The 24249-nt window shown below is 47.8% G+C and overlaps 1 protein-coding gene across 1 annotated transcript in view; it reads right to left on the minus strand.

Annotated features, from left to right (window-relative positions):
- Window positions 1–24249, minus strand: part of camta1a (calmodulin binding transcription activator 1a) — a gene marked incomplete at both ends in the record, with an annotated part of 491338 nt that overhangs the window by 43972 nt on the left and 423117 nt on the right. Inside the window, 2 exons of the mRNA XM_083769830.1 lie at window positions 19392–21715; window positions 23351–23491. Of these exons, the coding sequence (XP_083625956.1) occupies window positions 19392–21715; window positions 23351–23491 (2465 nt within the window). The remainder of the gene's footprint in view (window positions 1–19391; window positions 21716–23350; window positions 23492–24249) is intronic.

Here is a 24249-nt window from a genome sequence, read left to right on the forward strand (position 1 = left end):
GATGGGTTCCCGAGTGTGTGTTGCTGGCGTGGTTGTTTGTGCTGCTTGCTGTTTAGTGTTCCTCCCCCCCCCCCCCCCCCCCCCTGGGGTCGGCGATGACGAGATACTGACAGGCTGCTGGGGTCTTCGTTCGGGAGTGGCGGTCCTCGCCTCGTCCTCCGTGTCTTGACTGAGGGGGGTCCGCACTCGGCAGCCTGCTTCCAGTCGTCGAGGACTCACCGCCGCCCAATCCCCCCCCCCCCCCGGTCCCCCTCGTCCTCCCTTCTCCCTGGCCCCGATGCTGGACACAGCCTTTCCCCTCTGCTCTCCCCTTCCTCTGTCCGGTGGGCTCCCGGCTCATGTCGGTGGCAGGACGACTCCCACCTTCGCCGTGGTCGATGCCAGGGGGGTTCCTGTCATGCGGCCGTTGTCGGGGGTGCCATCCGGTCATGTCTGCTGGGCCCCGTGGTCTGGTTAACCGGCGCCAGGCAAAGTTCCCTGCCTTACCCCCCCTCCCCCCCACGAGGGTCCCGGACTCTGGTCTCCGGGCTGGTTCTGCCCCCCCTGTTCGTTCTCGGTCCCTGGGGAGCGGGCCTTTGAGGAGGGGGTGCTGTCACGTCCTGTCCTAGGACGTACCACGCCTGGACCGCCGTCCCTACCTTTGCCCCTCTGTTGCCTCCCTTCCCCTGGCTGATTGTGAGACTGTGTCCACCTGTGCTTCTAAGCTGAAGAGACTTTTGTTAATGAGCATGGAGGTATATTAGGGACTCTGTGTTATTGGTTAGGTTGCTCAATTATAACACTGTGTGCCCAAGAGTGGGACTTTCTGTTATGTATGCCCTGGGAGGGTTTTCTGAGTTAAAATAAAGGTACTTGAGTGCAAGTCATTGTTTCCTGGATTATTCTGCATACGGGTCTTAATACTGAGGTGTTCCTGACAGAACCAGGCTAAAGCGGTATCTCTGACACCAACACAAAGCTCCAAACGAGATATGAGAGTATTGTGATCGAGAGTGTCGAAAGCAGAGCTTAGATCTAGGAGTAGTAGGATCACAGAGTCCCCAGAGTCGGTGGTCAATAGGATGTCATTGAAAACCCTCAACAACGCTGACTCTGTGCTGTGAAACGCTTTGAACCCAGATTGAAAAACATCAAAAATGCTATTAAGCTGCAAAAAAGACTGGAGTTGAGACAGCACCGTTTTCTCAAGGATCTTAGAAATGAACGGAAGCTTTGAGATGGGTCTGTAGTTAGATAAAATAGAGGTATCCAGACTAGGTTTCTTTATCAGGGGTGTCACCACTGCTGTTTTAAAGTATGCTGGTACAATACCTGAGACAAGGCTGCTATTTATGATAGCATGGACTCTAGGCCCAATGGTCTCCGAGACCTCCTTAAAGAGGTGTGTGGGGATAGCGTGGGGATGGCAGGATGATGTTTTGAGTTGCGAGACAACTTCACTAAGTTTAGAGAAAGATACAGGCTGGAAATGATTAAGTGTAGTTGTGCAGGTGACAGCCATGGAGGGGTCAAAAGCAGGGGGGGAAATTTGTGCTCTGATCATATTGACCTTGTCTATAAAAAAGCTGAGAAATTTCTCACAGACATCAAGAGAAGCTTCCAGACAAGTGGGTTGGGGGGGATTTACCAGCTGCTCAATGGTCTTAAAAAGAACGCGTGGTTTATCCATATTTCTTTAAATAATATCAGAGAAATGCCTTGATTTTTCCTCTTTGACAGTCCTCTGATATTTTTTCCAACACTCATTAAGAATGTCATGTGACACATGGAGCCTGTCTTTTCTCCACCTGCGCTCAGCCCTCCTACACTCTCTCCTGACAGCGCGGGTGGTGTCATTTAGCCAAGGCTCAGACTTGGGTTTGGGACGCATGGCTTTTAAAGGCGCAACATTGTCCAAAATGCCAGTGCAGGTGAAAAGAAACGAGGATGTAAGTTGCTCAGTGTCTAGACCCTCGGAGAGGCTAATGTCAGCATGCGCTACACTATTAAAAGCTGAGGAAAAAAGAGCGGCGGTGGCAGGTTTCAACACACGGCACTGGCGTGTAGAAGTGCATGATTTAAACGTGTCACAGGGCAATATAAAGTCAAAAAGTACAGGGAAATGATTCAAACAAACTGGAGCACAGACCTGCACATTAGAGATTTGCAAACCATACGAAATGACGAGATCTAGCGTGTGACCAAGATCATGTGTAGGTGCATTAACATGCTGGACAAGGTTAAAAGCATCAAGTACATCCAAGAAATCTTTAGCTAGTGGCTTAGAAATGCAGCAAACGTGCACGTTGGTATCACCAACAAATAAGCATTTATCGTACTTAATCAGAATGCTAGCCAAGAAATCAGAAAAGTCCTTTATAAAGTCCTTATTGTATCCAGGCGGTCGGTAAATAACCGCACAAAGCACCGGGTCAGAGCGACGTAGTTCAAACAAGCTCAGTTCAAATGAGGAGAATGACAGCGGTGTCAAGGGTTTACAATAAAGACTGTTTTTAAACAATAGTAGCAATTCCTCCTCCTGCACGACCTGTCATCCTAGGAGAGTTTATAACAGAACAGTCAGGAGGTAGAAGTTCGGTGAAGGCAGCTGACTCACAGCTAATTGTCACGGGGGGGTCCGCTGCACAGACCGCCCGGCTCAGCGGCTGTGGGTTGCCGTGGTTTGCTCCACCAATACGCCGCGGGCGGGGCGGAAGAAGGCGCGGGGCCAGGGCATGAAGCCCTCCATACGGGTCCGTGACAGGTAGCAGCCAGGTACGGACAAGGGCGGTGGCACGCCGAGAGGCGATGCGGCGAAGACACGCTCCATAATCCGGTGGAGCGCTGCGGGAAAACAGTGCCGATTTGGGGGAAAGTGCAAGCCAAGCTTTGACCCGGACTAGCCGGCCAGCTCGTGTCCCTCTGCGCCTGTGGCGTTTACGCCTCCGGGGAGAATCCTTAGCGCGCCACAGTTATTCGGGGATGTCAGCAAGAAACGGGGGAACAAAGTTCCTTTGATCGTCCTGGCCAAATACCACCAAGCAGTCCACAGAAGCCTTGATGTTCAATAACTCCAGACAGTCATAGACCTTGAGAGAATCGATGGTCCTTGTGACAGACGAAAACAGGAGGACAAACAACAGTAGAACACACAACCTCACGCCGCCACACAGCCTCGGACGGCCAGCCAGCCACACCGGCGCCATCTCGAAGTCTGCGTTGCGTCAGGCGTCCTATAGTGTCCTATCCAGTGTTGGGGAAGTTACTTTTAAAAAGTAAGGAATTATAGTTATCGTTACTTATCTAAAAAAGTAATTTGTTACTTTACTTTACCTTAAATTATGAAAGTAACTACTTTACTTTACTTTACTTTACTTTAAAAAATTATAATATAAAAAACGATTTAAAATAAGGTTTTTTATTCTGTCGCACAGTAGCCTAAGAGAAAAGACAACTCCCTCTTAACATTATGAAATGTAGTGGAACAATAAAACATGTTCAGGAATTTTGACAGGCATCTTTATAGAGATATTCTAATTCATCAAATGTATTTTTGAGCTCATCTTCCATTTTAGAATATTCACTGTTCAGGTATTTGGAAAATGTATTTCTGCACATTGGCCCTGCTTTCACTGGTATTTTGCTGACCAAGGGGGAACAGATTCCACCGGCGTTGAGAGGGGAAGCATTTCCTCAACAACATAGGCTACCTAGCAATCATTTTGTCAAGTTGACTCTTGGTGACATGCTACTGTGGCGATTTAAAATCGATATTTCCAACCCCCAAAGCAACCGATCTCGCTGTCATGATCCGCATTTGCCATTTTAGCGTGTGGTACTGTATTATGATTTTTGTTCAACACGCGATTTCTGTCTGTGTAGTGTCTATGTATGCGTTACAAGGGTTTCTGTGTCTGTGACTAAATGTGTTACTGTTTACGTCAGCCAGTAAGCCCGCCCACCCTGTAGACTGTCTCTGATTGGCTTACCCTGAAATATGGCCCTACGTTAGCCAATCAATGACCTCTTCTGCGACGTGCTTTTATCAAGTTAGGTTGTATCAAGCCATGTGGCCTCAGGCTAGTATGACAAACGAAACTGTCAACACAGAGAGCGCTCTCTCTCTCTGCACTGCAGTCAGCAGCACAGAGAGGTGTATGATAGACTAAAGGCTCATACATAGTCTGGATTTACGGTGGTGGGGTGACCACCGAACTACAACATGACGTCACGAGCCGCGGTGAAGAGCAAACCACCGCCACCGCTCCAGCCCTTCTCTCAGTTTTTACTCACCACCGCTCAACGTTATTTCAGCTCCGGTGGTCAGGTGGTCACCTTACCACCGAAAATCCAGACTATGAATAGGCCTTCACGGAGCTGCAAGACTTTTCACTGATCACATAAGTTGACATAACGCCATAACGCGGGTAACGCTCGCACAATAACTATAAGGCCGTTATGGAATGGGGAATGTAAAGCGTTAGGTTACAAGTTACTGCAAATAGTAGTTACGTGGAACGCCATAGCAACAGTCATAAAGGAATGTGAATCCCTGCTCTCCTTCAAATTGCTCTTAATGTCACTTACAGGTGGCTGCAATTCAAAACTGGCCGCAGGAAAAAGTCAAAGCCTACCAACACCGCTGCTCGGACAGCTTACTGTAGCCTATTATTATTCATTTAGATTTCTAACCTTTATATGATGAATTGAATATATATGATGGACCCCAATGGAAACACACGCAAGACGTCGGCAGTGTCGGTAAGCCAATCAGAGGCAGGCGGGGCGTTACCATGTCTGCTCGGATCACGGCAAGCGTGTATGCTTTCTTGGGTCTAACTCTAAACGCTCTAGTCTAGACCTTGTATTGAACTGTACTTTCCTGTGCTCTTTTTTTGCAAACTGTAAATAATGTATTGTAACGCGGGAACAACTGCCATTCTATGCCCTGCTACAACATTGCCCACAGCCTATGATGTGTGTGTTTACTTGACGTAATCTGTTGCTATTGGCTCTCAGCCTCAGAGAGTTCTGGGTATTATGTTCAGCCCGCCTGGTTTAAGTCAGTTATGTTCCGGTGTTCAATGAGTGTAGACGTACCGAGGAATCCTCCGTCTCCACCCGACCACCACGGACAGACTCACCCACCGAAGAGACAGTAGTACTAGTGTGAGTTTACCTGTACTGCTGCCGTATTATTGCCGACCTATGAAGTCTTGTTGTTATTGTGCCAACCTGTTGGAAGCACACTGTATGTCTGCCGTTCTGCCAGTAAACAGCCTGCTATTGAAAACCCTTGTTGTGGCATCATTCCTCGCCTCCAAACCACAGAAAGTTAGTCCACAACAGTATTCAATCAATCAAAACACATCATCAAAACACATCATTTTTTGGGTGTTGTTTCTGCTTACATGTATTTGGCCTTGCAAACTACCTTGAAGCTTTAATTATGCTTTTAGTCGTTTTGGTGTAAATAAGATGAATTGAAAATTACCTAGAATTTCAACAAAGAAATTGGATTAGATACAAATCCTAATTAGTGTACAGTATGTACCGGTAATGCTAGTTATATAGTAAAGGTCCTAACTTGATAAAGAATATGGTTCCAGCTCCATTGTTACAACATCAGTTAATAACTGTTATCTTAAGTATCTCTCGGAGAGAGTCATATGGGGTCCAAGCCACTAGATGGCGCAGGCACACAGCCTAACATACACTCACGGAACAATTTCATTGGATCGTGAACTGTCGCTCATGGCGTGGTTATATGGACCACCCACCAGGTATATAACCTAAGGTCCGCCCTGAGCAACGTCATTCCTCGCTTTCTGTGCTATCGCATACACGTCTCATCAAAGAGAATCACCTTTTCGGCTGTTGAATATTGTTTTCCATAAGGACGGGTGTCAGACTTGTGCCGCGGAAATTCGCAGTCCTACGTTGGTGTCCTTCTCTTCACTCACGGACGTTCCAGCATTAAAAGCCCGTAAGTTCATTTAAGGACATTAAAACTCAAGTGGGCCGTACGGCGGCTTGTGGTTTTGTCCTCTGCTAGCTATCCCCGAAACTTGTTTCCCCCTTGCTAGCCACGTTGCGTCCCTTTGTTCTGCTAGCTTAGCCTTAGTCTACTGTTGCACAACGTAGCACTACCGTAAGCCTTAGAACACGACCCGAAGTTTTCACTAGCTCACCTGCCCAGCTACAAGCTAACCAGGCGCTGCTCTATCTAGCCTCCGCAGTTTCGCTAGCCCTTTGGGTTAGCTAGCTCCCGCTAACGCAGCCTCTAGCCCGCTAGACGTTAGCTAAGTGTCCGGCCGTCAGGCGTTCACTTAGCCCTCTCTAGCTTCCCGTGCACGTGCGGCTTAGAAGACCACGGACCTGCCTTACACGACGCAACCCGCACTACCGACGGAACACCGCCCTGCTCTGTGTCGTCTGACCTAAAGCAGCACAGCGTGCCGGCCTCGCTACCCGAGCCCCAGGCTTTGCGACCTTCCCCGTAGTACGGCTCCTTTTCAAGCAACAGCAGCTAAACAGCTTCACCGATCTCGGAAGCTAAGCAGGGTTGGGCCTGGTTAGTACCTGGATGGGAGACCGCCTGGGATTACCAGGTGCTGTAAGCTTCGTCGCCACAGTTGGAAAACGTGGCTTCTCTCTGTTTAGACTCCTGTTCTTCAACATTACTGTTGTAATATATATATTATTAGTTGGAAAACAATAATATTATATATTATAACTTTAACTTCACCTTCTTTCTACACTGTTTTGTGAGTACCAGACTACTTCTCCTCACACTACATTACTGTTGTAATATATATTATTAGTTGGAAAACAATAATATTATATTATAACTTGGAAAAAATATATATAGAAGTTTCCTCTTGGGCTACCGTTTCTTCTCAGACTACAACCAATACCCAAGATGGCCTGCGGGGGTGGCGACAGCCCTCCCCAGTTCCCAGTGGAGCACCACGAGTCCTACTCTTCTACTCCACCACCACTTTTCTTCTTTTATCCGGTTGTGAGTTACAGACAGTTTTCCTCACAACATTTTTGTTATATTATATATTATTATTTTATAATGATATTATATTATAACTTAAAAGTGAAGTGCTTCTACAATGTCTTGGACTGCTGGTTCCTTCTTCAAGCTACACCAACACCCAAGATGGCCTGCGGGGGTGACAAGGGCCACCAACAACAAGCTCCACACGCTCTTCACCGCACGGGTAAACAGGCCTGTGGAGCCAGACCCAAGACATCAGCCAGGCCTCGCCGGCTTGCTCTGGGTGCTGCTCTCCCTCCAGCGGGATCTCGTCAGCCCACCGCCTCGTCCTCTCTCTTCAGACCCCTCAACCTTGACGCGTCTCAGAGACACCGTGACGAGTCCTTCCTGGGCTCCTCCCCTGCCGGGAAGGCGGCTCGGACCGCCGACAACAAGCTCCACATGCTCTTCACCGCACTGGTAAACAGGCCTGTGGAGCCAGACCCAAGACATCAGCCAGGCCTCACCGGGTTGCTCTGGGTGCTGCTCTCCCTCCAGCGGGATCTCGTCAGCCCACCAACGAGGCTCCCCTGAGCCGGGTGGTTGCGACAACGGGATGTCGGAGGCAGTCCTAGGCCTCCACCGACACTACTACTACTTCACGCAGCGGCCGAAGGCAAGAGTCTCACTCAACGTGGTTCCCCAACGACCCTTGACTACCGACTGCTTCCCTCAACATTACAGGTATGTACATTGTGAAGCTAGGTTTGTTTAGCTGTTTAGCTAACCTTTTCGAGGTCGGGAGTAGCAACCTCGTTGGATGGCCGATGCCACCCTAGCATGCTTAGCATTCCAGATATGCTGCTTTCAAGGTGCCACACAAACTCGTCTATGACATAGCCATAGCATCGGAGCTACTTCGGCTATTGTTTCACGCTGCTCTCATACGGTCACTGAATGCCTCACGTTGCTGTCCAACAGCCAACATGACGGCTGCCAGGATTACGACCGGCACAGCGGTCTCCGGAGGGGCCAATCGGAGCCTGCAACTCCGTCTCCAGGAGGAGCGTGCTCAGACGCTCTCCCATGCCTTGGGCCCCGTCCAGGGTGTAGCAGCCCGGGCTGCACACCGGGACCGCTCCCCAAAAAAAGGCAAAAGCTCTTGATACAGATCTACACCATGGGTCTGTGGCCAGGCTGCACAGTATGTACACGACAAAAAATCACTGTCGGGGGACCACTGCTTCCCCTGTCCCAGGTTTTTCAGAGCACATTACACGGCTAGCTGGCTACTCCGCGACGCTCGCGTGTCCCTCCCCCCGTAGTAGCGTCTGGGAGGCATCTCAATGCTTCAGCGTTACTCCAGACTTCTTCAGTCTGAACAGTTGGCTAGAGTTCGTCACCTAGATGAGAAAATTGTGACCTTCACGTACTGACTCACCGACCTGACCGGCCTTATGGCCACCTCAGAGCATGCTAGGTGGCTGGAAGCCTCACCTGGTCTGGATCCCGTTGCCCAGAGAGAGCTTTCCGAGGGTGCTATCATCCCGGAGGCCTCTTCAGAGGCGCACTCGAGAGGATGACCCTCAACGTGGAGGTGCAGCGTCCAGGCTGCGAGGCCCTGACCAGCAGCCGAAGTGACACACACCCTACCCTCCCCCCATGCGCCGGGCCCAGCACCGGACGTAGCAGTCTCGGACTGCACGTCCGGTCCGCCCGCAATGCGCTTCTGGACCATGGCACAGGTGGGCGTCCTGGACGTCCCTGTAGCCAGGTCCCTCGATATTGTTTGCACAAGTACAGCACTCTGTTTTTTTCTGTAGTACGGGCTATGCCACAATACAAAAAGACAACAAAACAATATCCACGGAGGGGGGGACATGAACCCACTGCCACGGGGGCCCCATGGGCCCCCCCGACGTAGTGGGGCAGGGCATAAGGTCAATGGCGCACCAAAACGCCACTGGGGAGACGGGTCATGCCCAATTTTTCTCCGACATGCCAGGGAACACTGCCCCCAGGCGGGGCGCGCCTCCCATGGCCGGAGAGAACCCAGTAGCCAAGAACCTGCACGGTGGGAGCGGTGTGGAGCATCCCCGTGGATCCTCAACACCATAGCGAAGGGCTACAGACTCCAGTTCGCCAGAACACCCCCGGCGTTTTCAGAGGTCATCTTCAACAACGCCAGGGGTCAGGAGGGTCTGGTTCTCCAACAGGAGATCGCCTCCTGCTGGAGAAGGGTGCCCTTGAGAGGTACCCTTGGCCCAGCGTCGCAGCGGGTTCTACTCCCGCTACTTTCTGGTCAAGAAAAAGGGGGGGAGGGGGGGCTACGTCCCATCCTGGACCTGCGGATACTCAACAGGCACCTCAAGTCTTTTCAGTTCAAGATGCTGACGGACAAGTCTTAAGATAACTTTGGTTACTTTAGTAACCTCAGTTATATAAGCGAGAGAGAGAGAGAGAGAGAGAGAGAGTCATTAAGTCGCCCTTCTGTCTTTTCAAAGACGTCAGAAAGCAGGTTGATAGGAATGACGTTGCTCAGGGCGGACCTTAGGTTATATACCTGGTGGGTGGTCCATATAACCACGCCATGAGCGACAGTTCACGATCCAATGAAATTGTTCCGTGAGTGTATGTTAGGCTGTGTGCCTGCGCCATCTAGTGGCTTGGACCCCATATGACGCTCTCTCTCTCTCTCTCTCTCTCTCTCTCTCTCTCTCTCTCTCTCTCTCTCTCTCTCATCTCTCTCTCTCTCTCTCTCTCTCTCTCTCTCTCTCTCTCTCTCTCTCTCTCTCTCTCTCTCTCTCTCTCTCTCTCTCTCTCTCTCTCTCTCTCTCTCTCTCTCTCTCTCTCTCTCTCTCTCTCTCTCTCTCTCTCTCGTCACTTATATAACTGAGGTTACTAAAGTAACCCGAAGTTTCCAGTGATTAAAGGGCAGAGAATGTGGAGCTTGCCATCGCAGTGCCAACATTTGTTTTGCAGTTCATTTGATCTTTTCAAACCATGTGAGAAGGTCATATTCTATCACTGGAACAAATGTGGTAACATTGTTCAGTGCCAAATTGGAGAGGTCTTACTGTACCTATAACAGTCACCTTACAACAGAACACCAATCAACATATACTGCATGTACATTTGCTCATGAAAGTGCTCGGTGCAGATAGCCAGATACCGCACTAGAAATACCATGCAGCCCACCTCAATCAGCTCCAACTGGGCTCTCCAATCTTTGTCCCTGCAGGCTTGTACCAGTTCAAAGTATTTCTCACACACACACTCTCCCTTCTCTCCAAAAGCCCTTGAATATGATTAAGGGCCACAAGAAAGGTCACTGCGAGCCGCTATTGGCCCGCGGGCCAGCTGAATATCCCTGGTCTAAAGACTCAAGAGTACTGTAAGTTCCAACAGCACCAGTTGTAGAGCCGACCGGTCAGACGGTTCTTGAAACACGCGAAGGACGGATACACACGCACACATAGAAGGACGGATACACGCACACAGAGATTCGTGTAATTCATGGAAGGATATGACAAAAACAGCCTGCCTGAGACATTTAGATCCTGTGGTCAGGTAGGACCTCTACTGGTTGACAAGTGGTACTGCACAGAAGTCAAACAGACCCTTATTGATGATATGCACAGGGCTGCCATGTTGCCAGAAAGGTGCTACTGCTAACTAGGTGCAACTTCCCATAGACAGCCCATTCATCCAAACAGAAAATCTATTTGTACTAAATAACGTCAAACTCACTGACATTGCAGCTGTACGAAAAGCTTGAATTATCGTCTTACTATCAGCAAAGTGTTTGTTTCATAAGAATCCACAGGTGGTACACATGGGCTGTTGAGTGATAGTCAACGAGCACTTCCGAACTCCAGCACTGTCTACAGTGGACTTTTATTAAACGTACACATTGCAGATAGAAAGAGGATAATTCAAGCTTTCCATACAGCTGCAATGTTGCTGTTGGTGAGTTTGACGATATTTAAAGGACCACTTCACCACTTTTCAATATAATAGGTCCTCACTAATACTCATGAAAAAAATGGCTCGGTCTGTGTCTTATAGGAGGGCTGTGGGCAGTTCAGAAACCGTCTTCCAGTGACATCATCGATGGGGACTACAAGCTAATAGAAACTGCAGGCTTCCTAGTCCTGAAAAGTTGCAATGCGAAAATGGAAGCCATCGTTTTCACGATAATGAAAATCTAAACATTTTTGTAAAAGAATATTGTTTAAAAAAAAATCTGCCTAATGATGATGTCACTGGAAGACGGTTTCTAAAATGCCCACAGCCCTCCTATGAGACACAGACTGAGTAGAAAAGAATCGTGCCATTTTATCATGATTATTAGTGAGGACCTATTATATGAAGATAGGTTGAAAAGTGGTGAAGTGGTCCTTTAATACAATTAGATAGGACTGTTCTGTTTGGATGAATGGGCTGCCTATGGGAAGTTGCACCTAGGTAGCACCTTGCTGGCAAGATGGCAGCCGTGTGCATATCGTGCTCTACAGCATGAATCTTGGCATTGCACAGGGTGGCAGCTTAGGCAAAGCATCTTTTAGATCTCATGTTTCAAAAGCAAAACCACCAGCTTTAACTACCCACGTAGGTCCTCATGATAGGTTTTCATGATTCTAAATCCATTGCAAGCATTTGTTTTGCACGAAAAACAGTCCTTGTGCTAAACACGGCCATAGCCGTCATCACAAAATGTGATGAGGTCATCCATCCATCTTCAACCGCTTATTCGTAGTCGGGTCGCAGGGGAAACAGCTCCACCAGAGTGCTCCAGACTTCCCTCTCCAGAGCAACATTAGCGACTTCCTCCTGGGGGATTCCGAGACGTTCCAAGGCCACTGAGTCGATGTGTTTCCTCCAACTGCGCCCTCCTCCCAGTGGGACGTGCATCGAGGACCTCCCTAGGTTGACGCCCGAGAGGCATCCTAGCTGGCTCCTTTCCAGGCGAAGGAGCAGCGGTTCTACTCCGAGTCTCTCTCGTGTGACTGAACTTCTCACCCTATCTCTAAGGGGTTGGCAAAGAGAGTCTATAGCACCCAGGATTACATTAGATAATTGACACTGGGTGAAAACATGGGTTGCAAAATCGTGGGATACAAAAAAAGATTCTTTTTTGTCAAGCTTGCCTGCATGGTTGTTAATGGTACCCCAACGTTCAGCAGCTGTCACAAAGTTTCCCAAGGGAGTTGGGTTGAACAAATTGAGAGGTGATAGTAGCCCCCTTCCGAACAGATTTTGTGAAGAAAGCTATTGGTAAGCATTTATCTTTCAGATTGGACACTAACTAAAGTTCTGCAGCCTGATTTGTTCTCAACCTCCCTATATTATGCCATACTCTTCCCTCGGACGCCCTCTCCTGGCTCAATGTGGACGTTCATACAAAATTCACATGGACTTTTCATGTGAATTCTTGTGTCCTTCATAGAGTCTCTTCCTCACATCTTAGCTCCTTACACGTAACAACACGGAGGGAGAGATGCGAGGAAGAGATATGCGAGAGGATGGAGCAAAGTAAACAATATGCCAAATGGGACATCCTTGCACAGATACTGTACATAAGCATCATTTCAAAGCAACGTCAATAACTTATGAGGAGCACAGCTGGATAACACGGCACTGGCCTTGTAATAGAGTGCTGCTCTGTGTCAGTTTGTTTTGCTCAGGTAATGTCCGGTTGTATTGGGTGTATTTCTTTGTAGAGTTCAATCAGGAACTCTGGTTGAGATACAATATGAATGCAGCAATACTGTACATGTATGTCTCTAATTGGTGGTGTGATTCTGCTTCCATGATGCTCCTGTACAGAGAGAGATATACAGTGCTATCTATGACACAGATTGGACTCTGAGCTCACTCATAGACTACAGTACAAAAATATAAGTCAAATTAACATGATAATACGACATAGCAGTGGCGGCCATTTTGAGGTTTCACAGATATAATGTCCAGAAATATTCCCATATAGAGATTTCCAAAAATATGTATTTTAAGCCATTCAGGCTGGTGAATTGATTCTGTGTCAAAACATATTTGAATATGCAATTATACTGGAGGTATAATTGGCCCTCACACCTTCATTGCACCCCTGATCCGACTGATATGCCCATATATGGAGCTAACTGATTTGTTAGCGCCTGATATTCCATGACGACACATTGGCCCCTTTTCAACTGGGGTTGAACCAGTTACAGACATTTTTCCTCGCCTAATTTTGAGCCAAATTGATTGGTTCTTCAGATCCCTTAAAGTTGGTTCTTACTTATTATTGCCCTGATGTGGGAACCAAAATGGGAGTCTCACTATTCAGGTTGGAAGATGTACATGTGATATAAACAATCATACAAATAAATAAAGAAGCAGTTCTAGAACTAGAAGCATTGGTTATGGCTGAGTCATGGTGACATGAGTTAGAGGTCCGCTGTTACGTCAATTTTAGTAGGCTATATAATTTGACCTGGGGAACAAAAATATAATAATACACAGAATCAAATGTTTTATGGCCATGATTCACCAGGAGCCTGGATGGCTTGGATCCAGGCTTAAAGATGGAGTGCCGTGACCCCCTCCCCTAAAACATGACCACCAGGTAGGCCTACTATGATACACTAGGAATAAGATTTTTCTTTTAAAGTGTACATAAACATTATGTTTTTGTATGTGGCCAAACCCACCAGTTATGTAAGTACCTGGTTTTATACCTTAGCATCACCCACCTATCACTCCTATAACTCACCCATCACAACATGTTTCAGGGTTAGGGTTAGGGTTAGGTTAATCACCTATCACTCCCATCACTCACCCATCACAACATGTTTCAGGGTTAGGGTTAGACTAATCACCTATCACTCCCAGCACTCACCCATCACAACATGTTTCAGGGTTAGGGTTAGGTTAATCACCTATCACTCTCCTCACTCACCCATCACAACATGTTTCAGGGTTAGGGTTAGGCTAATCACCTATCACTCCCATCACTCACCCATCACAACATGTTTCAGGGTTAGGGTTAGGTTTAGGCTAATCACCTATCACTCCCATCACTCACCCATCACAACATGTTTCAGGGTTAGGTTTAGGCTAATCACCTATCACTTGAAAAGAGAAGGGAACCTGCACACCCTTATCTCCAAAAGATAACTTTTATTGACGACGTTTCGAGCCAAGGCTCTTCATCTGGTCAAACTCAAGATGTCAGTGATCCACCCACTTAAAGACACCCACGGGTCACGTTACTAGTCAGTGGGTGGAACTAACACTACATGGTCATTAGATCAAATACTGAAATATCATTAACGTACGTTGGCAAGACCAACAGGGCTCTAAAGACACGCATATCCGAACATAGAAGCAGCATCCGTAACCAAGATCCAAAAAGCCTGGTTGCAATGCATATTCTGGCCGCAAAACACACTGTGGCCACTCTTAGATACCAGGGGATTGAACATGTAAAATGCCCCAGGCGAGGAGGGGATCTAAATAGAATATTGTTACAGCGTGAATCCTTTTGGATTTATACCATAAATACAATGTCCCCAAAGGGAATGAACGAGGACTTTCCCATCAGCCACTTTTTGTAATTTCTTTATTGTATGCTGTATACATTTGAATTGTTGCCTAATTATTTAATAATACCTGATTATGTGAATCACTGTTTTAGATTCTTTAATAATCATGATGTCCTTTTGTCTTACTCCACTGTGGTGGATTTGAGAAATGTGTAACACTGTTTTTAATGATATTTCAGTATTTGATCTAATGACCATGTAGTGTTAGTTCCACCCACTGACTAGTAACGTGACCCGTGGGTGTCTATTTAAGTGGGTGGATCACTGACATCTTGAGTTTGACCAGATGAAGAGCCTTGGCTCGAAACGTCGTCAATAAAAGTTATCTTTTGGAGCATACGAGTGTGCGGGTTCCCTTCTCTTTTCATATGTTACTTTTTGAACCCAGCACCTCCATGAAGTGATGTGCGTATTTTTCTATAGTTTCTGTATAATCACCTATCACTCCCATCACTCACCCATCACAACATGTTTCAGGGTTAGGGTTAGGTTAATCACCTATCACTCCCATCACTCACCCATCACAACATGTTTCAGGGTTAGGGTTAGGTTAATCACCTATCACTCCCATCACTCACCCATCACGTTTCAGGCAGGTAAACGAGGTACACAACCATTTCACCAGAGCCAGTATTGCAGATGTGGTGCTCCCTGCTTTTAAAAGTAAAGTGGGGTCATCTTAGAGGGATGGATAGGGACGTACTTGTTGTATTGTGTATGTAATGTACTGTTATGTATTTGTGATGTATTTTAAAGTATTGCTCAGTTCAGTGTGAGAGGACCTCAGTGGAAATAAGTCTTTGGACTTTACTGTGAAATCCTTGAATCGCTGATTATAGTGCAATATGATTGCTTTTTCTAAATAAATCAAATCAAATCAAACCAAACCTGAACTTAAGACTCGCCCAGGGTTATGATGTCACTAAAGTGGTGTATTTCAAATGGCCCGGTTTTCAATGTATTTGAATATTATAACCACACCTGGGGGTTGATTAGAGTAATGTTAATGGCATAGACACATACAAACCAGAAAAAGTAAAAAGAAAAAATCATGGCACTCAATAATTTACACAAATATTTTCGGAAATCCTGATGGGAGAAATGAATGGGCTTTACTATGTGTGGAACCACAACATGGCTGCCACGTACTGCTATGCCCTGTAGGGCCTGCAGACATATGAACCCACATCGATGAATATTCTGAGCCACATGAGTGAAGTATTACATCCTAATCCAGGTGGAGGCTGAGGTGGAGCTGGCTGGGGTGGTAGCAGCAAAAACAAGAATGACGGGACGGGTCACGGCACTATGCGATGGATGATGGACCTGTACAGTGGTGGAAAGAGTACTCTCACGTTTCTGAGGAGAGCGCCGCTAGCCCCTCCTATGCCCAGCTTTGATTTGATTGGCTGAGGATTGGCTGAGCAAAGTATACATAATGAGGATAAAAGTGTGAGGCGCTAATATATTAAAGTCTAACTCATGTCGATTAGGTGATGTAATGGTGATGTAAAACAAACGGTGCCAACACTAACATTAAACGCCATTGAATGACAAAGAGACGATATGACGTAAACGACACAGTATGACGTAAATGTTCCCTTTATTGTCAATGCGTTTACTAAACAAAGACAAACATTAAACCTGTGTATAGGAGGGCCCTCAAAAATGAGGACAGATAAGTGAAGACGCCAAAAGTGATTGGCCGGAATGGCATTTGTGATGGTTTGATTGGCTGAGCACGGGATGTGATGTATGATGATGTATGATGATAAGAGCGCCCGTCAGAGTGTGATTTTTTAAGTAAAAATATTATTGGATTAAGAGCATCTTCTAAATGCCTAAATTGTAAATTGTATCAATACTGCAATTTAGAAATACTCTGTTACAAATGTTAACAGTATAGGGAATTCAATATTTACTTGAGTAAAAGTACAAAAGTAAAACAACGTGTTGAGTGAGCTTGTAGATCGGCTATTTTCAATAGGGATGCACCGATCCGATACTCGTATCGGAGATCGGCGCCGATCCAGGCTAAAATTCTAGATCGGGTATCGGATCGGTGGCCGATCCATTATCCGATCCGATCTGATAATTATGTGTAATTACAGTATGAAAACAACTCTACCTCCTCTGTGACACAGCAGTGTAGTATTGACAGTATAACATGGAATGCAGCCAGGCTAGCCTGCGCACACATTAACCTGGTCTAATTGTTGCACAGTTATTTAATAAATAATTCAGTGCATTTATATCTGTGTTTGTTACATTTTGTTTTACAAAGTTGGGAAAGTAATGTTTAAGTCAAGCCTTGATGTTGCCTTACACAAAATAATGATTCCAGACTCCACACAGTCAGGCATACAGCTTAATAGGTTATTACGTTTCTTTGTGGGGGGTATCGGATCGGTACTCTGTATCGGCAGATACTGGACCCCCATGTATCGAAATCGGTATCGAATGCCAAAAAGCCGGATCGGTGCATCCCTAATTTTCAAATGGCAGAAATGAATATAGGGTTGAAGTGGTTTTGTTAGTTTAAATCGTTTAAATAGTTTTCAAATCATTGTAGTTAAGTAAAAGTATATATTTGCCTCTGAGATGTAGTGGTTAATGTATTTATTGCTACACTATATTATCTTATTATTATTATGCTATTAGTGTGCAAAAGATCAAGCAATCCATTATTGAAATTTGTATTGTATTCCACACTCTCAAATGGTTATAATGAGGGTGCAATTTGTGAATAATATCTTTCAAACGGTTTATTCATAAATAAAAAGTCCCTAAAAACTGCTGAATTAATAAACTGCTTTGATGTACTTTGAACAGAGTTTTCGGAAGTAGGCTATGTAGCAGATTTCAGTCTCTCTCTTCCAAATTAATCAAGTGGGACATTTTCACTCTCTATTGTAATAGAACGCTGACAGTGAAATTACTTTATAGCTGTTTGCACCGTAGGCTGTTATTGTGGGGGTGTGGGCTCTCCCTCTGGTAAATTGTATGCATTTTGTCTAATCTAGCTTTGGGGGGGGGGGGGGAAGAACCATGTGTTCCAGTTATTATAGTCAGAATGTCCTGTTACTTTTCACTGATTATAATATTTATAAACCCCACAGACAGACTAACCACTTTCAACCTGGTGTCCCTATTTTGGGCATGTCATAAGATGAAAATATCCAAAACATTGCATCACGAAATACTGTGAGCCGTGACACTGTCCTACAACGAAGCATAAAAAACTGCATTCATTTATGGAGAAAAACACTAGCGCTGTATACGCTTGAAGTTGTTGAACAGCTATTTTCGCTATTTTTAAAACATTTCAAGTTTTTTGGGGGGAGACAAGATTATTGCCCAAAATAAGGATGCCAGGTGTTATTATTTTGTGCAGCATGATTGTGTTCAATTCTGGACTACCAGGTCTCATTGGATTCTCCCTGTGATCTTTGAAGCCACCACAAGGGGACGCTAGAACACCAGAGAAGAACATACACTGACACTGTTCTACAGTATGGTCTTGGCAACTTCCCCCCTAGTGGTGGAATGACTTCATACCCTGAAAATCTAATTTCTCACAAAAAACCTCACCTGCCTCCCATGTGCTATGTGCACTATATATGTCCTCTATATCAGTGGTTCTCAAACGTTTTCATGTCAAGGATGTGTTTGGCCGCAGACCCCCATCTGAAAAGGTTTTGTGCCAGGGACCACCACAAGAGAAGATTGTTTTCTTCAACATTCTTCAAAAGTTCTTCTTTTCAAAAATAGCAGATGTACAAGCTTGCACGGCACAAAAAAAAAAAAGTAAAAAAATAATAATACACATATAGACATTAGACAACATGGATATAGTGGTTCAAATGATTAGGCCTAACTACTTGCTGGGGAGTGGGGACCCCCCAGGGAGCCCTGGTGGTCCCGGACCCAGCTTTTAGAACCAATGCTCTATAATGCACCTGATCATCCAGCAAAGATCAGGTGCATTATTTCTTGACTTATTTAGCACTTTTATATTATTAATATATAATAGAAGTTGCATGTTGCATAAAATCTCACTGCATTCAATAAAATCCTCCAGGTGCATGGGACTCATTTAATGAACAGATCCTTTTGCTCTAATTCTCTTAGTGTAAAATATTCTGGGACAGAGAAATCTGTCTGTGCTGTCATGTTCACTGCTGTGGTGGCTTGTAAAGCTGAAGGTGACACGTGACTCCAAATTCCCATTCCCCATGTACAGTATGTCCCCCTGGTTGGCTCTGGTTAGAAGCCTTAAATATATGTATCTCTGTTCAAATGTACATGTCAAGTAGTTTCCTCCCTGCCGGAGTGGTAGTAGCTCTATCATTGCCCTCTTTTAGTATGCCAGGATCTATGAATATGCTAATGTGGCAGGCCCACACAATCCCAGTCATCCCATTCATGTAATAATAATAGTAATCATCCCTGCATGTTTGACCATTCAGAGCTTGAGAACATCCAAGTTCAAGTTCAAGTTCAAGCTTTATTTGTCTCCTGAGGAAGAAATTGGTCTTAGAAAAAGGACCCGCATGGCCCTTATGCCCATGTCGCCGCAGAGCAGCGCCAAATACATCTTTCTTGCAGAGCAAGAGAAGATCCATGCAGAAACACATATTCTGGCAAACATCACTACACTTATTATTTCATGCATGTCAAACCTTGTTTTTTATTTTAGTTGCTCATTTTATTTGGTTGTATTGAATATTTATTCTTATTTAAAGCACTTTGTAAGTGTTATAGGCACACTTTTAGTGTGTTATTATTGGTCTCAGTATAACTAACACCTGAAGGATCAGCGACAAGCGACCACTCACCTCGGGGTAGGACCACTCAGGGGAGTAGTCGGTCACCATGAAGAGCCTGCCGGTGGCCTGCAGCATTCCCAGAGCACCTTGGGCCACGGCCGCAGACACCACCTCCGCCACGTGCATGTAGGACAGCGACCCCGCCTCTCCAGTGCCCCCCGCAGGCCCCGCCCCTCCGCTCAGAGACTGGGGACTGCAGCACGGCTGCAGGCAGAGGTCCGACGGGCTGTAGCCGGTGGTGCCCCTGGTCCCGCCGTCCTCCTGGTTCTGCTGCTGGGGCCCCCCGCCGCCGGCCACGGCCTGACCGTCTGAGCCGTGGGCCGCCGCCACCAGCTGGTGGGCGTACAGGGCGCCCCCTGCCGCCATCGCGGTCCCGCTGCCGTCCACCGAGATGAAGTCGTTGATGAGGTCGGAGAACTGGTTCCCGAAGGAGATGTCAAAGTGGTCCAGGCTGATCTCCATACCCGTCCCGGCCGCCGCTCCGTTACTGCCGGCTCCGCCGAGACCCTGGTGGGTTCCTACGGCGTTGTAGAGACCCTGGACCATGCCTGTGCTCTGCATGAGGGGCTGCATCTGTTGTTGTTGCTGCTGCTGCTGCTGCTGCTGCTGCTGTTGCTGCTGTTGCTGCGAGCGGCCGTTGCTGTCGTTGCTGCTGTTTCCGTTACGAAGGACCACGCCTTCTCCTCCCCCGGGCCCTCCTGCTCTGCTGTCAGATCCCTGCAGGTAGTGCTCTGCCCCCCCTCCCTCTGCGTTGCCTCCTCCACAAGCCTGCTGGATGTGATCTCCAGGCTTGAGCAGGCCGTCAGCTCCGTTCTCTGTGGCACCACCCTGACCCGAGCCCTGCTGCTCCAGACCGACCACCTCCTCGTGTTCGGCGCCCATCCCGGGAAACCCTCCCTGGTACTGCAGCAGCTGCAGAGAGCCGGCCTGTCCGCCGGAGCCCTCCGTCGGGGAGCCTCCGTTGCAGTTGGACCTGTGCTGGTTCTGGTGGACCTGGTGGTGGTGGTGGAGGTGGCCGTTGCTGCCCGGAGAGTCCGTCTTCACCACCTGCAGGCCCATGTAGGCTCCGGAGTCGTGGGAGTTGTTGTGCTCCATCATGTGGGTCTTCTGGCCCATGCCGGCTCTCCCCTGCTGGGCCTGGCCCGTCTGAGAGGTGTCCTGGAGGAAGAAGCTGGGCGAGCGGCTCTGGTGGGACATGTGAGGGCTGGACATGGCCTGGGCGTAGCTCACCACGGCGCCGCTGTTCGTGTAGTCCTGCTTGGCGTCGATGGCACTGAAGTCCATCTGCTCCAGGGTGGTGCTGGGGCTCAGACCGCCCCCGGAAGGGAGCAGGGAGCCCGCCGGGGCGAGGGTGAGGCTGCCATGGACGGACGTCGTCCCCGACGCCACTGACACTCCACTGCCACAGTTGCCCACCGGCCCCACCTGGTAGCCGCTCTCCTTGGCCAGCTGCTGCTCGAAGGACGTGTCCTCCGTCTTGATGTTCTTCACCAGAGCGGCGCTGAACACATAGCTGTTGTCCGCCACGGAGGGCGAGCGCTGCAGGGCGCCATTGACAGAGCAGGACGAGGGGTTGCTTTCCGTCTTCATGGCGCTGCCCCCGTAGGTCTGGCCCTGCTTGGGGTTGTTCAGGAAGCAGTCGGGGTCAAAGTTCATGTTGGTCTCGGGGATCTTGATGGAGCCCGAGTCCAGGCTGCTGGAGAGCACCAGCTCCTCGGACAGCATGGATAGGCCGTCTCCGGCCCCGGTGCTCCCAGCCTCTCCCACTCCTCCGCCGGGGAAGGCAAACTTGTGGCCGTCGGAGCCCACGGACATCACCAGGCCCTGGGCGGCGGTGTCCGGGCCCATCAGGTGAGCGTTGGGGCCTCTGGTAGGCGACATGCTGTAGACGGGGTCTCCGGTGACCTCGGACATGAAGACGCTCTGGGACAGGCTGGACATGACGGAGGCCACGTGACCCATGCCCGTCACCGCGGGGCTATCGGCCATGTCCGGGTCGCTGTTCAGCCCGCTGCTGATGGACACCGGGGAGTTCTGGGTGGTGTCGGGGACCTCCACCTGGTTGGTGGAGGACACCTCCATGCTGTTCTGGTGGAGCAGGGCCGGCTTGTGGACCTTGCCGTTGCGCTTCTCCCTGGCGCCGACCGCCCCGCCACCTCCCCCAGAGCTCTTGCCCCCGCCGTGGCCGCTGTGCTCGGTCTTGCCCTCCGACACGTCATTGTTCTGGACCTCGGAGTGGGCGCTGCCGTAGCTGCCGGAGCGGGCGTCCACCTTGGGCGAGATGATGCGGTGTTTGGCGCTGTTGCACTTGTGGTGCACGCTGCTCCCTGCGCCTGCACGGACAGAGACAGAAATGTGAGGGGGAGAGTTGAAGAGGGCAAGAGTGAGTGAAAAAAGAAAAAGAGGAAAGATAAGAGACATGATCAATGACGTGTACCTACTGTAGAACAGTCACAGTGTTGCCCAACTATTAGTGCGGCCCAACTATTTGACCTCTTAAGTGGTCAGATAGGTGTCCACATTCAGAGTTTATATTAATGATCAATCAATCGATTGTGTTCCGGCTTGGATCAATGGAAGTGGCGTAGTATATAGCTTGAGGAATTCAATGGACAGGTGGCGCCATCCTGTGAGGTTTTCAGCTATTATGGTGTGATGTCACGTTCTCTTATACTTTAGGTTCCTATATTTATCAGTATCTAATACATTTTTTAAGGTTTTATAGAAAAAAATACCAAGACATTTTGTTTTACATAATCTTTTTTTTATATTAATGCTATTATTATAAATACAATCTTAGTGTTTCGCCAATTATTTGGGAGCCTGCTTGTAATATCCTTATGCCCCACCGGTGGACCCCGGCTCACAGGTTGGGAATCGCTGACTTATAGGAGCGAACCATAATTAACCACACAAAGCAGCACCGACAACCGGAACTATACGTTTAACGGCACATTGGTGGTGTGAAACTGTCGGGGAATGTTTTACTGCTTTCTTTGTTTGTGCATTTGTCTGTGAAAGAGCAATGTTCTCCTCGAGGAAGGTCCCGCTCAGCCGACGGCTCGTTACCCCTCAGCTCATCAGAAATAAAACCAAAACAAAAGGAAAGAAATCCAATTGGGGATTCTACAGAACACTTCGTCTTTCAGTGATTCTACAGAACACTTCGTCTTTCAGTTTGCAACGAAACGACCTTCTCCTCTACACCCCCCACCCCTCCCAACCCCACCCACACTCGTGAAATTGTTGGGTCATGTGATTGATTAGCGTGACCCTCTAGAACAGCTGTGCAATTTCAGATACGGCTTTGTGACCATTATCAGTGAGCAACAAGTAATAAGCCGATACCCCCCTGATGCTCTCCACGTTCTCTATAAATCTCCTACCTATAAAAGAGCTGATAATGAACAGTCTCTCTGCAACCTTTCCAGTTGTTCTCTTGTTGCCTTTGCCACTGCCACCACCACCACCCACACTCCCATTTACCCCTCGCATCCCCATAGTCCATTGTTTCTCAACGTCTTATCCGGGGACCCCCAGGGGTCCAAAAAGGGTTCCTTGTGGGGGTCTGGTTCCATTTGTTGATTTTACGGTGCAGATTGGGGTTCCAGTATCAAGACAACAGAACACAACGTGCAACAGAACACAACATGGTGTGGCGCCATCTTGTGAGGTTTGGCCGCTATAGCTTTCAATGGTGTGACGTGCACGTTCTCTAGTTTAGCTCAGTGATTCTCAACCCTTTTTCATGTAAAGGGACCCGCAGTTTGATATGCATTATAGGACCCCACATTTGATACTGTGATTTTAATCTCCGGGCCTTAATTTAGCTCTGAGAGTGTACAGATAGTGTACTGTTCCACCTGTGCACTCTCAGAGTTAACAGAACCGTTAGGGTCCATTGTTTTGACCCCATTTTGGGTGGTCCCCCGGACCACACGTTGAGAACCAGTGCCATAGTCCCTTACCCAGGGTGCCCGTGCAGAGGCAGTTGTGAGTCCGGGGGGGTGGCTTGGTTTGGTGGCTGTCCAGAATCTGTTGCACCAGCTGCTCCACTGAGAAGCCAGAGCTGCTGTTCCCGTTGCTGCAAGTCCACTTGATGCCATGAACTGCCGGGAGAGAGGAGACACGGAGAGATGTCAGCCTGACCCAACAGACCACCACAGCCATGCCAGCCCCCCGCCCGCCCCACCCCAACCAGTGGTGGAAAGTAACCAAGTACATGTACTCAAGTATTGTACAATTGTGAGGTATACTCTTACATTTTTGCTTTACTTGAGTATGCACATTTTTCAATAGTTTATAGGTAGGCTTAGGCTATATACTTTAGGCAAATATTGTAAATCTTTACTCTACTTCAGTTACTCCAATTAAGCCCTATGTTATACTTTGTCTGTTTACAAAGCAAAGACTATATTCAAAAGTATAGCAGATCTATAAGCTCAACACGTTGTGACCTTATAAGATCTTTTTAAACGGTTGGACACAAAGTAAAAATTCAAATATAGGACTTTTACTTGTAACTTTTAAGCCACCACTGCAGCCACCCACCACCGCCCGCCTTCCCTCCCTCCATCTGCCCCACCCTACCCTGCCAGCAACGCCCTGCCGCGCTCACTGGACCTTGCATCGCCACGCTCCCGTCAACACAGTGGCATGATGGATATTGCTTTATATCATAGCATAGGGTAGTACAGCAACCTTTTTCATTTCAAGGTCCCCCAGTCTGATTTGCATTAGGCCAGTGGTTCTCAACCTTTTCAGGCTATGACCCCCTAAATAATCGAACTGGGGACCCCCCAGCCTGACAAGCACTTGGAAATCTTTTCTGGGATTCATTCAAGTCGCACAATTACCAAGATAAGAA

Source organism: Protomyctophum parallelum (genome assembly GCF_964188405.1).
Source record: "Protomyctophum parallelum genome assembly, chromosome: 7".
In the NCBI taxonomy this organism is placed as follows: domain Eukaryota; kingdom Metazoa; phylum Chordata; class Actinopteri; order Myctophiformes; family Myctophidae; genus Protomyctophum; species Protomyctophum parallelum.